We start from the raw sequence: 14,190 nt of genomic DNA on the forward strand, positions 1-14,190 counted from the left end.
GCTCCCTCTCCTCTTCCATGGGCCTGGGGCCAGCAGAACCCATGTGAGCCACCCACCACCTCCTTCTCAAGGGCCACATGGTGCCTGGGTGAGCAGTGGGGGATCGTGTCTTTGGGGGTCGTGGCTCAGACTCAGGGGCAGGGGGTGCTGGCCACTGAAGGTGGCATTGCACCTCCTCCCAAGCTCACTGGGGGGCTTGGCACTGGCCCGCAGGGTTCAGGTGGGACTGGGGTTGGGGGCTGTGTGTCAGGTGGCACGAACATGACCACCAGGGCCAGGACGCTGTCGATGCAGTGGTCTTCTTCTGTTGTCTCCACCACCCAGTGCACCCTGGCATGCTGCTCTTCCTGGGCCTCCAGCAGCCTCTCCAGGAGGGCTAGGTGCCTCTCCTTGAGGGGTCAGTACTCCTGGTCCCTCTCCAGGTCCTGGCAGTGCCAGGCCTGAGAGTCAGTGAGCTGCTTCTCTGCCAGAATGACCAGCCACTCCAGGAGCACTGTACTGTCATTCTTATGGTGCTGGCAGAGGCAGTGTATGTGAAAGGTGCCTACCAACAGTGGTGGCATCCTTGCAGCTACATCTCCATCAGTGGCTGGTGGTTCTCCCATGCATGCAGCTGGTCCTTCAGAGAAAAGACAGAAAGGCTTTTTTTGAGAGTTTGCAACATTTTGGAGATAACATGCACTGTGCCAAGGGGCTATGCACCACTTTCCCTCAGTTCAGGGGTCGTGTGTGCACAGGTGCCCAGGGACCATGATAAATTGGCCAAATGGGCCTTTCTACAGGTGGCTGCCAGCCAAGTCTTCCCCCCCCCCCCCCCTTCCTCAGCAGGGGCAGGCAGGTTGCTTGCTGCTGGCCACAGGCAACCCCTGGCCAGAGAGGCTCGCACCACGCATGGCCTGCACCCCAAGCGTGCCCCAGTTAGACTCACTTGGATGTGCTGTGACAGGCTGTTTGAGTGCACCGAGGGGTACTCAATGCACTATGGCCTGCTGCTGCCGATCACCATTGTTCTCCAAGTACAGCTGAGAGCCTGGTGTGGGGCCCCAAGCTTCAATGGTTAGGCAAACCTGCACTTCCCTGCAGCATGTGCTGCTGCTTGGAGGGGTATCTGCCTACATGGCAAGTGCCTGGCCCCTGCGGCTGAGGAAGAGAATATTGCTGCCATTGACAAGTTTTGTCCACATGTGACAGGCCCTTGGCTGCCTAGCTAGGATTTTGCAGGGCTCTCAATACATTTCTAAACTGCCTCCTACCCTCCTGTGTGTTGGGAGAGACCAGTGGGTGATGGGGAGCTCATCCAGGCAGGGCAGAGAGGGGAGGGCCTCCCACCCTCTCCTGTGCAGGGCCCCTGGCTCCATACATGCAGCCTGCAGGCATGTGAGTGAGCTGCCATGGGTACAGGTGGCCGCCACACCCCTTTTCCCCAGCCTGCCTCCTCATGCAGGGCTTACTGAACGGACATGGCAGGCACTGCCAGTGGTCAGACTCGAGGCCAGGCTGTGGAGATATGATCAGGCTGGCCAGTGTCCCAGGTCACTGAGGCACAGCACCTGGCCACCCAGGCAGTGGTCCCCTCCAGAGAGGAGCTGGAGCTGGTCAGTTCAGGGGCCATCCCCAGCTTGTCCTCTACATTGCTGGCCCACTGCCAAAGTAGCTGGGGCAGGTGGTGGCCCAAGATGCCCTAGCTGCCTGGTGAGGCTGATGGCAGGAAGCACGCCGGGACCTGGTGCTGGAGGGCCAAGGGACCTTCCCTCCCCACCCTTCCTGCTCACTAGCCCATAGCTATCAGACATCCTGTGCTAGAAAACACATGGTGGGCCTGTCGGGTCCATCGGGGCCAGGATGTGGTCCAGTGGGTGCAGGAATGGCATGGAACTGTGCACACTCCTGGACCACCAGTTGTGGTCCCTGGCATGGTCCCACTGCACCTATAGGGCCTTCACCTTGATGCGGCACTGCTGGGTGGAGTGCTGGTGGCTGTGCTTCTGCATGCTTTCTGCTATGGTGGCATAGATATGGGCATTGGCCTTTTCTGCCTGGGTAAACTGGTGCTTTACCTCTACATTGCCCCAAATAGTGAAGAGGTCTGCCACTCCCTCTTCAGTCTAGTTTAGCCCCAAAGCTGATGTCTCCACTGTTGGAGAACCTGACATTGCAGTAAGGGGCCTTGGAGGGTCAGGCTGGAGCTCTGGGTGCCAGTGGTAGGTGGCACATGCCTGCTGGCACTGGGCACAGGGGCCAGGAGGCAGGCTCAGCCTGCTAGAGGCCTTGGGGGGGGGGGGGGGTCATCAAGCCAGGGCTCTGGGTGCTGGTGTTGGCTGCCATGTGTCCTTTAGTAAGGGGTACAGTGCCCATGAAGCAGGCTCTGCCCAGCAGGAGTCCTGGGGGACAGTCATGGTCCATAGGGCTGCAGTGCCCAGTGCACGCCCACATCGGTGGGGCACAGAGCCCATGGGGCAGACAGCTGCTGGCATGGGCCTCAGAGGTCAGGCCAAGGGTCTAGAGGCCAGTGTCAGGCAGCCAAAGAGCTGCCCCTGCCACATGGCTCAGTACCAAGCAGGAGGCTGGCCCCTGCTGATTTGGTTGACTGGGCATAAACTGTACCCCACGTCAGCATCTGTACATGCACTTAGGCATATTAGTTTAATGTACCACTTTCTATTACCTGTATCTGTTGGTACTAGCAAATGGCACATTAGATTAGCCTAACATGCAGTAATGTTTATGTGTAGATGCACCCATTGAGTCCCATTAAGTCTTGTTTACAATGTTGCTTTTTTTCCAAAAAGTTCTTTGATTGTTTTTTGAAGCCGTAGGTCTTCATTGGATGTTATTCTTATCATATACAAGCAAATGAACTAAAACAAAATTCCCTGTTCAAAATCGGCTGACAGGAAGAGTGAAAAAAGAAAAAAAAAATCAAGCTAATCTTCATGACCAACAAAAGGAATCACTGCTAGTAGGTTCTGCTATGCAAAATACATCCACATAGAAAGTTTCAAAGGGATGAATTACTTGAACAGGGTGCTGCCATAAACACTTCCAGCCATGTCTGCAATCCTGTGTTTCACTGGAATATTCTCTGATCCAGTTTTCAAGATCATCATTTAGTCAAGCAGCTGCCTACTGAAGTCCATTAAGCATCAAACACGTCTTTATCTGGAAAAGGAATTCAATAACCAAAAGAAAAACCTTACCCTTGAAAACAGAAATAGTTTGAATGAACTAGTCAGCTGCAAAAGCAAATGTATCAAGGGTTCTTTACCTTGAATTTAGCATATTTCAAAACAAACACTGCTATTGTACATTGACTTCTGTGCATTATGTGTGATTTTTAATTTTTTCATGTTTGTATATATATTTTCAAAAAGAGGTGCACATACCTGACTTCTGGAGCTGACAGTAAAATTTAAAAAAAATAGCTAAGTATATTTTAATGACTATCTAATGGCAAGAATTTAAAATGCAATATTTATGGTTATGCTTCTGCTTTTGTAATCAGCTTGTATCCAGGGTTCACTGTATGGAGAAGAATAAGTAAACGCAATTCATATTCAAGAACACAAAAGGGAATTTAGGTGAGAAAGGAAGAGGAAAGAGAAAGATGTTGAGAGCTTTTATAATCAGAGAGTTTTTGTTTAAAATAAAGTATTCTTTTAATGGTGGTTTATGATAGTCACATTGGGCACATCTACACATGCAGCGGACTGCAGAGTCATTTAGTACTTGCTTAACCAAGTACTAAATGGTTGTGCGCTAACTGGCACTACTCTGCAGTCCTGTGGCCACATGGTTATTTTTAGACACTACTGCACAGTAGCAATAAGCTACTGCTCGGTAGCTTGTTATTACTGTGCAGTAGTGTCTCCATCACGGTAGTGTCCAGCAATGCTATGGCACCATAGCAATGAGCTAGGGTGCAGTAGCTCATTGCTACTGCGCCTTAGTGTCTCATGTAGATATGTCCATTGAAACTAAACTCAGAATGTTAATGTTATGCAGCATACAGTACATACCAAGACCATTAGCACTCTGAATTGTGACAGATACTTAGTGGGTGCTTGTACTTAGTGGGTGCTCGTCCATTTGCTCCCGGTCAGCTGTCTCCATGTGCACTACTGTGCAGTAAGTAATCAAGTGTAAATTTGCTACTTATATTTACAGGTAGCAAATTTATTCATGATTCCAGTAAATTACTGAGCAGTAAGCATCTGCATATGCAGATGGTGATGTTTACTGCACAGCAATTAGTTCTAATCTTGAGTAAAGCACCTCATGTAAATGCACCCACTAAGTATCTGTCACAGTTCATAGTGCTAATGGTCTTGGCATGCATGAATGCTGTGTGCCTCCGGAGACTGGGGGGTGGGGGCACAGCGAGCTCTCGCAGGCAGCGGCGGTGGTGTTGGCAGTGGAAGTGTGGTAGCGGCAAGCAGTGAGCTTCCACAAGCGGCCGCAGTGCTGTTGACAGTGGGGGGGTGAGGAGGGCCGGCGGTGTGCTGAGTGCCGACCAGCAGTTGGCGACCACCCACAGATGCCACCAGCAGGGTTGGCAATGGGGCCGAGTGCTGCTGGCATTTTTGGCAATGGGGGTGGAGGGGTGGCGGGGGTGGCAAGTAGCTACACAAGATGCTACGGCACTGTAGCAATGAGCAATGTTCCACCCCCTGTCAGGAGGCAGCTGTCTTTTGGACCCATGCTCCGTGCCAGCCTCTGTGCTAGCACCCAAGGGAAGCCTACAGCTCCCCCTGAGTGCTGAAGGGGCCTGGTGCAGGGCCGCAGGGGGCAGGAGCAGTCTGCTGCTTGGAGCACCAAATCTGCTCCCACGTCCCTGCATGTGTAGATGCATGCCTAGGAGAGTTTGCTCTAGAGTACTTTAGAGTAAACTGGTCTCGGATTATTTGTATGTGTAGACACATCCAGTGAGAGCCAAGAGTAGCTGCAAGCAATGACAAGAATGGTCAGTGACTTGCTATCTGTAAAGGGCAGGAAGTTGACCATGACCTTGCCTTCTATACAGAGAAGCATCAATACCTGGAAGACTGGGCCAGGTGGAAGCCTGTGCTCTACTGTTGAATTTAAAAGTTTTGTCTCAGACTTTAGTGGCAATAAGATCAGGCTAGTAGTGCTGAAGACCTGGTTGGATAGAAACCCTAGTAACCGAACCCTCTTTTTTAGACCTGGTTGGTGGTTGTGCCATGACATACTAATGTGGATAAACTGCTTCTGGTTTATAAGGTTTCATGCATGGTAGTGGCAAGACATAGCTCAGTATGGCACTACCTGGCACTGTACAGACTGGTATAGGCATACTTGTAATTATCAAAATATAGGGCCATATTAATAAAAAAAAAAAAAAAGTTCAAATGATTCTTGCTTTGATCTTTTGAGAATTGGACTAGCATTTAAATAAATGCAGACTTGACTCTTGATAAATCTCTTGTTTCTGGATGTAGATCTCTTAATTATCTCTGCACTTCCACAGAGCTAGGAAGGTCATGGGATAACTTAATGGAAATGGTAGTTGTTGGTTATATTTAGGGCCCTATCAAATTCACAGTGGAAGTGGGCTGCGCTGTAGCTCCTTTAATCTTGCAGGTTGCCCTGTGTGCTCCCCTCCCCCACCCCCAACGCTGCTGCTTGGTGGAGGGGCCCTGCTTGTGACTTGCTCCTGCTCAGCAGGGAAGTGAAATCTGCAGTTTTAAACATGGTACCATTTTTGCCTCCCCACGGGTCAGAAGCAAGCAGCAGGGCCACTGGAGCCCCTCCACCAATCAGTGATGAGGGGACATGCGGGGAAACCTGCAAGATTAAAGGAGCCACAACGTAGCCCACTTCCACCCTGAATTTAGGCTCTAGTTATAGTAGTACATTGAGCATGGCACCTACAGTATTGTAACTGACTGCCCAGCAAAATATTGCTGTGACTGTTGAGATAATGCCAGATATTTTCAGACACTTGGTAGACCGCTCCATGTACCATGCAGTCTACCAAATGCAGTTACTCCAAGAAAGCTTTACAGTCTTTAACCGTTAGTAACTTTTCAGTAAGTGCCACATAAGCATTATAACAAGGAAGGAAGATTCCTTAATGGCTCTGGCAGAAAACAAGAGGGTATAACTTCCCTGCCTGTGAATCTTACTTACAAGAAAAAAAAAAGGTGTGGAAAATATGAAAACCAGGGTTTTTGTGTGGCAGTCCAATAAGTTGATAGAAACTGAATGTAACATTTTAAAAAACATGCAAATGTTTGCTCTAGAGATTCTAAGTCCCTTTCTTCAAAGTGACTCAGGAACTAAGGACTCTAAGGGTCACCAAAAGTGAGTGTAACACTGCTGCTTTTGAAATGTCTTCCCTCAGTCTAACGCTCTTCTGAAAAATAATCATTCGTTGATTACTTTTGAGAGTCCTAGGCCATTCCCAACCCATCCTTTCCTTGCTGCTTAGCTTCATTTAAATCTTTGTTTTCTGCTCCTCCACCCGCACCAAATTATTTGCTCAGGTGACCTAGGGGACTTACCTCCTACATCTTTATTGTCTACGTTCTCTTTGGCTGCTCTTCAGACACTCCCAAGCTCTCTCTTATCCCATGATGCGATAGCCCAAATAACCTGTTCAGTTTATGCTCATGGCTGCTGTTGGCATTATCAGTCCCTGTTGCATGTGTGTTTCTAAATCTTTTCATGATTTTTTGTACCTTTCCTGAGAATTCTTCATTTTGGCCAAGACAGACACCAGTTCCTTATAGTCTATGAATTTGGAAATGAGGTTCTACTTCAAGGGTGGGCAGTTATTTTGGTTGGGGTCTGTTTAATGAGTTTTAGTTGAGCTGTTGAGGGCTGTGCACATAAAATCTTTCAGAAGATACTGTTTTAAAAAATTATACATAAGGAACAAATTATATACTAAAAATCAAGGTTTTATATAACCTTGATTTTTGTGTTGGGCGGGGTGGGCTGTGTGGGGGGTGATGGGCTCAGCTGCCCCATGCAGAGCAATTTAGGGGCAGCTGCTGGCTAGATCCAATCAATTGGTGGGTGTCTGCCCATGAGCTGGATCCAATCAGTTGGGCCGCATCCGGTCTACGGGCCATATTTTGCCCACTCCTATTAAAAATTATCGTTGTTTTGTTGTCGTTAGTGATGCTGAAGCCAGGCTGCCCTTTGAGAACATCATCCCCTTCTGAATAATTTGGGGTCTGAGTTGGGAATTGCCACAGCAAGGAGTGCAGAAGGGAGATGTGGTGGTAGAAAAGGATGTGGGTGGCATTAAATTGTAGACAGGAAATGTGGCAGTTGAGCATAAGGTATATTTAGGGCAGCATAGAGGAGAATGTAAATGGTAGTATGAGGTGAGTTAATGCTAATGGACAAGATCAGGATGTATAAGTGAAGAGAATAAGAGAGCATGAAAGCCTGAAGTTCATCACATAACTGTGTTGTGGAATTTTGACTATGGAGTTTTCACATACGGATGTAAGGTAAAAGACTTCCCTTAAAGGCTGAAGCTCAAAAAATAAGAATAAGCTGCACTATATTTTGCTTTTGTTAAGAGCTCATTGGGAACACATCTTCATTAAATAATCCAACTTTGAATTTTGAGTCTAAAATAATTGTTTGTGGGTAGAGTGATAAATTGAGTAACAGTTGGATGGAAAGGCCTGTGCAGAAGCTGTGAGATATAATTATGCACATAATTTGTGATTTCAAAAATCTGTTCCCCCAATCCATATTCCCTTGCTTAAAATATGTAGTACGCATTGAAACATATGTGTGCAATCATCTGTTTTGCAAGTACAATGAGAGTTCGCATTTTTCTGGTATGATTTATTTAGCCAATTCAGGAAGTTTGTTTTATTAAGTTAATATGGATTTCACTGTCATTCATGAAAGATAACATTAGATTCTGTGTTATGGGCTGATTGGCTGAAAATATTTTCTCATCTTATAATAGCACATTGCTATTGCATATTAAAAATAAAAATATATTTTCATGAAACAGTATTTCAATGATATCTGATATGTAGCTGCCTGTACAGAGTAACCTTCATTAACTGAATAATGGGGGCAGGGAGGAGGCAACTTTTTTGCATAATCTGAGGCTTTGGATAATCAGGGAACATTTTATACATCCAAAGGAATGGAAATCACTTCACTGAAGTTGCTGGGCAAGTTTTCAGGTTCTATGCATGAGAAAGTGCAACTTGCTTGACTTCCTGGGAGTCACATCTACAGACACAGGATTGGAATTTTGACCATTTTTGTGCAGGAGTTTAGTTCAAATTATTATTTGCTTAAATAACCATTTATTTAGAGAGATATTGCATGTTAGCAAGGTTTGGATGATAGAAATTCTACAATAATTTGGAATTTTATTCGATATTTTAATTGACATTTTATTTTTCTTTGACATCATGCCTTCTGGCCTTTGTACAGTTGCAAGGTGTATAGAAATCTAAGCTTCCTGACAATATCACCAGCTCTCATACACCTGAAGGCATTCATTCCCATAACGCACTGTAATTATGAACATGAAATGATTATTTTGTTTTATCCCACAGAACTTGAAAGGATTATAGAAATTAAATATTGAAACAAAGTTTTCTGGAAAAAAACGTAAAAAAAATTTAAAAATACTTTTGAGTGACATTTTCATGAACTCTTTAAATTTCTGATCTAAGTTAGCATCACTTGAATTGCAAAGGACACTTTGCTTGTAGTCCCTGCTAGCTTTGTGCTGAAGTTAGTTTAATGTTTGGTGTTACCTTTGTCATTGTATTCCAAGGTTAATTTGATGGATTTTTTTTTGTCTTTTTGCACAGGTATCATTTTTCTTGTTCATTATTTTTGTGGTATATACCATGCTGCCCTTCAACATGAGAGATGCTATAATTGCCAGTGTCTTGACCTCTGCTTCCCACACCATTGTGCTCAGCATTTGTCTCTCACGTACAGACATCATAAAGGAACACTTGGTCTGGCAGGTAGGTGCCTTGTGGAATTAATCATTGACCTATTGAATTGGCAGTTACATGTGACAGCTATACATGCCAGGTACATGTGACAGCAGATACAGTGGCCTATGCCTGGGATCATGAGTTTATTCCTGTTTGTATTATTGTACTGCTAAAGACTTTGTTCACAGCTGTAAACTTGCATCTATTAAGGTTGACTGTCAGTAATGTTAATGGATGGCTGAACAAATGCTCCATCAGTCGAATCAATACCCATTTAGTAATTATTAACATTGAAACTAACGTTGCCATAAAAATTGTGTGAACTGCCCATTGTCCTGCCTGCTCAATGCCTTTTTTTTTCCAGATTAAAGCAGTATAACTTAATTGCATGTATAGCAACTGGTCTGTTTCTCTGGCAAACCATCAAATGCAGGTCTCACTCATAGCAGAGTTTTAATCCTATGCTTAAAACTTAGGCAAAATGTCAAACAGAACCATTGCTCTACATGCCCCAGAAACTGGCACAAGAAGCAAGGGGGAGTTCCTACTTTTATATAGAAAATTATAGGGGTTAGGCCTCTGGAGGTATCCCCAACAAACCTTCAGCACTCAAACAGCAGCCTGCAGCTGCCCCCAAGTCTGAGTCCGGTTCCTTCAGTCCATAGTCCCAGCTGACCGAGCCAGTGAGATCTCCAATTCCACTGTGCACTCCTTTAGTCTACACATGAGGTTTAATGTGCATTTGCTTATTTTAATGCTTATTAATCACTAAAAAATGCACTTTTTAGTTAATTAAAATAAGCTAATGCACATTAAGCGTCATTTAAAAACTGCTCTTTAGTTAATGTGCATTAAAACAGGCTAATGTGCATTTTCCTAGTAACTCGTAATAGAGGTACTAGATTTAATGTGCATTAACTAAAGCATGTTAATGCATGTGTAAACATGCCTATCATCTTTGTGTAGGGCTGACCAGGTTCCACATGCAGACTGATCTCTGCCCCTTAAGGAAGAAGCATCAAGCTTTCTCTTCCTTTCTCCTTTGCCCACCAGCCCCTGGGGGTTTCTGGTGGTTGCAGTCCAAATGAAGAGCCAGAACACCAATGCAGACTTCCCCTGATTCCTCTGCTGTTGCACACATTACCTTCACATTACCCTAGTTCCACTGCTCCAAGGTCTACTGCAGAAGCCTGTATCTTCCAGGAAGCAGCAACTTTCTATCTGGGCTTACTAAGTGAAGAAGGCTAGCAGCCCCCAGCGTGCTGAGCTTTGAAGGCTTAGACCACATTGCTACAGACAATTTCCAATTTGTATCTCAGTTGTTATTTTTAATATGATCTTAACATGCTGTCACAGGCATGACCTGAATGTGTGGGTCATGGTGCAGCGATAAGGGCAGAAACCTGGGAAGTCCAGAGATGAGGGTTACAATACCGGGGATCCCAAGAGTCAAAGGTCACAATAGCAGGGAATCCAAACACTTGAGCTTATGCAGTGACACAGGCAGAACCTGGGGACTAGGAGCTGGAGAAGCAATAGGAACCAAATTAGACAATGGGAAAGCAAGGGTCAGGAACCAGACTAGAGAACTCAGAGCCAGGAATCAGGAAGCAGGGATAGCCATGAGGAATCAAGAGTAGATAACAGGAGCACCGGAGCATAACAGAGGGGATGCTGGTCTCATAGCAAGCCCATAGAACACTGCATGGGTTGCTGCTTATATGCAGAATCACACCTGAACACTTAAGAGGAACCAGTTAAGGGCACTCGGGCACCTGGCAGCAATCCTACCCCTGCTATTGAGGTCAGCTGGGGCTTATCTGTCTGCTTGCTACTTAGACTCTTCACATATACATTTCAAGTCATAGATTTGTTTTTTACATCTGAATATCAGACTTTTTTTTCCAGTTTTGAAACAAACTTTTGGTACATGCAGATATGCAGTGTTTGCAATAATGTGGGTATATCAGCTTTCATTTAAAAACATTTTCATAGAAAAAAAAAAGATTTCCTTTGGAAGACCATTTACAAGTTGTTTTTAATATTGATATAACCCCACAATAAGAGGATAGGCTTGTTTTTAGGAAGATGTAATCTGTCTTTCCACTTGCATTGAAAATGTATTGATTGTTTAAAAGCAAAATGACCAGTATTATGTTTTTGTTTTAAACATGCACATAATGGTCAAGAAAACCAACAGAATGAAAATAAGAAAAATAACCAAAGTCTATTATAAGATGCCAAAAAGGAAAAAAAAAACAAAAAACCCAGATACTTTCTACCTACTCTTTAGTTTGTTGGAGCTTTTAATTTGAGAAATATTGAGACTCCATAGATAACTTGTGTTTATTATGTTTAAAACTGAGGTGAATGTCAAAAAAGTCAGTTTGAATGTCTTAGAACTCCCTCTGTAGGGATATATATTTTATATCCCCTATACAGGAAGAATTGTGTTATACTGAATGACACATCTACATAATATTTTCTGAGGTTTATTCCTTTGTAGGCATTACTAGCTGACAGTATTAGAGAGAGAAATATTTCCAAAGTCTACACAAGGAAATGATTTGTTCTCTGGTAAAATACATATCTATTGTCTTTTCTGGATCTTTCTGTATAGTGTAAAAGGCCTGGAATAAAATCTTTGTGCAGCTCATGAATTTTTATGGATCTTTAATTTTTCAGTATGTTATTTTATTTTCTATACTTTTTTTGCCAAATACATCAAAATGACTGAAAAGTTTAAAACTAATGCAAGTATTGAATGCACCCAGATGTGTGTGTGAAGAAATGAATCAGTATTTAACTGTACAGTACTGGAAAGTGGTGTCTACATAACTTTAATTTTCTGCAGTTTATACTTTTGTGGGTGTCCAGGAAATTGTTTTTCTTATGCTTTTTTTGTAAGCAAAGAACAACTGTATATAACCGTAGAAGAAGAAAAAACTGGATTTAGACTCTTACATTTCATGGAAAGGAAGTGTAATTATCATCAACACTGCACTTTGACTGGATTTTTTTAACACTGCAATTAAGACAGTGTAGCATCATATACTCATGGAGGAAAATATATATGTCCTTCATATTCCTGTATATAGTAATAGATAAGTTGTTGGGTAACGCATAGGAACCCACTCAGTGGGCATGTCTACATGTGGGCATTTACTGTGCAGTAACCAAAATTACTGCTCAGTACAGGCATGTGTCTACATGTGCATGCCCATACTGTGCAGTAAATATGGTAACTTACACCGACCTGAGTGTAAAGTTGATACCTGCTTCATGCAGATATCAAATCTATGCCCGATTAGTTATTGTGCACTAATGCACGTGTGAATGCCTTACTGCACAGTAACACTGTGAGTGTGGACTGACTTGGGACTAACTTTAGTCCTAAATCAGTCTACACACAGAGTTAATGCACTTTAACACCTGCACATGTAGATGCCGGCCTCTTCTTGCTTACTGCACAGTAAATTTCAGCCCAGTATGTCATTCAAGGTTTGGGGGAAAACTGATGATTGTAATTTAGTATTTATTAGCAGTTTTGATATACTCAAGAGTCTTAAGTGTTCTGGTGTAGTATACAAATCTATAAATGACCAAAGAACTGGTATAGTTCTTCTCAATTATGTAACAGGACCCCAGTGTTAAACGTTTCCTTAAACAAAGAGTAATTGTCAGCAAGAATTAGATAGCGGGGTTGGAATGAAGTCATTTTACAAATATCAGCAGTTACAGCCTAGAGAATAGCAAGCTGTAGGCAGGTTGAGCTTCTGGAACTTGAGAGTGTACAGTATCCTTTTATGACTGAGTTGGGCAAATTAGAAACATAGAGCTAAATTTGGGTCTGACAAAAAAACCTCCCTTGGCTTTAAGGCCAGTGGCATACAATGTAGATCAACTGCACTAAGTAGAAAGCAGATTATGCTGTCAGCATTTAATATTATTTCTTCTGTCTGGCAAGAAATCAATAGATTCTTTTCTGGGCATAAAAGCATACTGATATGTCCTTCTTACTTGTACCTTTTCCCCGTTGTACTGCTTGCTTACATTATGGAGTCATTAGAAGTTGCCTGATAGTTGTATAACCAATTTACCTTCAGATAAACCTCATATATTATAGCATATTCCAAGAGCCCTGATTGCCAATTTAAATAACAGTACTTTTCAATGGAAAATTTATTGAAAGGCACGGCATGTTCTAGTCACAAAGAAAACCTCTTTAAGGGCCCAATATCATCTATTCAGAATCATGTGTACCATTTTGAAAGTTAGGCACACTCCAAACACACCAGCATGTTCATAAGTACAGAGTCATGTTCAGTTCAGGAAGACGCATTCTTGTATATTAGAATCATAGTAAAATAAGGCTTGAAGGGCCCTAAGGGTTGTCTTGTCCAGCCTCCTGCTCAAGGCAGGATCATATCTATCAAAGCCATCCCAGTTAAGTGGTTGCTTAACCTTTACGTAAACACTTTCAGTGATGGAGATTCCACAACCTTTCTAGACAGTCTGTTCCAGTAGTTAACCATCCACACTTTAACAAGGACATGGACAAGCTTGAGAGAGTCCAAAGAAGAGCCACCCATATGATCAGAATCTTAAAAGGCAAGCTATACGAAGAAAGGCTGAGGGATGTGGGACATCAGCCTGAGGAAACGAAGGCTGAGAGGGGACCTGGTAGCAACTTACCGCTACACTAAGGGAGTACAACAAAGGCTCGGTGAACAACTGTTCACCAGGGCACCCAAGGGGAGGACCAAAAGTAATGGCCACAAACTCCTAGAAGATCGATTCAGGCTCTACATTAATAAAAACTTCTTCACAGTCAGGGTGTTCAGACTGTGCAATAAGTTCCCTCCAGAGGTGGTGCAGTCACCTACCCTGGAAATCTTCAAGAGGAGACTAGACAGTCACCTAGCTGTGGTCACCTGGCCCCTAGTTATCTTTCCTGCATGGTGCAGGGGGGATGGACCTGATGATCTTCTGAGGTCCCTTCTGGCCTTGAAATCTATGAATCTATGACTTTAGTTTGAATCAGTTCTCAAAACAACCATTATCTAAGGATCACTCATAATGAATGTGATTAGTCTGTGATCAATCATTTTGGCCTTACCTTCTTCTTTACCTAGTTGGGTTAAAGACTGTGGTGGGGGGAAGGAAAAGGAAAGAACAAAGATCAGAGAGAATAACATCATATATATTTAATTAGACTTTGTCTTGTAACCTT

General features: G+C 43.7%; 1 protein-coding gene across 2 annotated transcripts in view; it reads left to right on the plus strand.

The window, feature by feature from the left end:
- ADCY2 (adenylate cyclase 2) overlaps window positions 1-14,190 on the plus strand; it is a 430,081-nt gene that overhangs the window by 128,583 nt on the left and 287,308 nt on the right. For both annotated transcript variants that reach the window (XM_006274493.3, XM_019491125.2), the window contains exon 3: window positions 8,823-8,984. In XM_006274493.3, coding sequence (XP_006274555.2) covers window positions 8,823-8,984 — 162 coding nt within the window. The remainder of the gene's footprint in view (window positions 1-8,822; window positions 8,985-14,190) is intronic.

This window comes from Alligator mississippiensis, chromosome 3 (genome assembly GCF_030867095.1).
Source record: "Alligator mississippiensis isolate rAllMis1 chromosome 3, rAllMis1, whole genome shotgun sequence".
NCBI lineage: Eukaryota > Metazoa > Chordata > Crocodylia > Alligatoridae > Alligator > Alligator mississippiensis.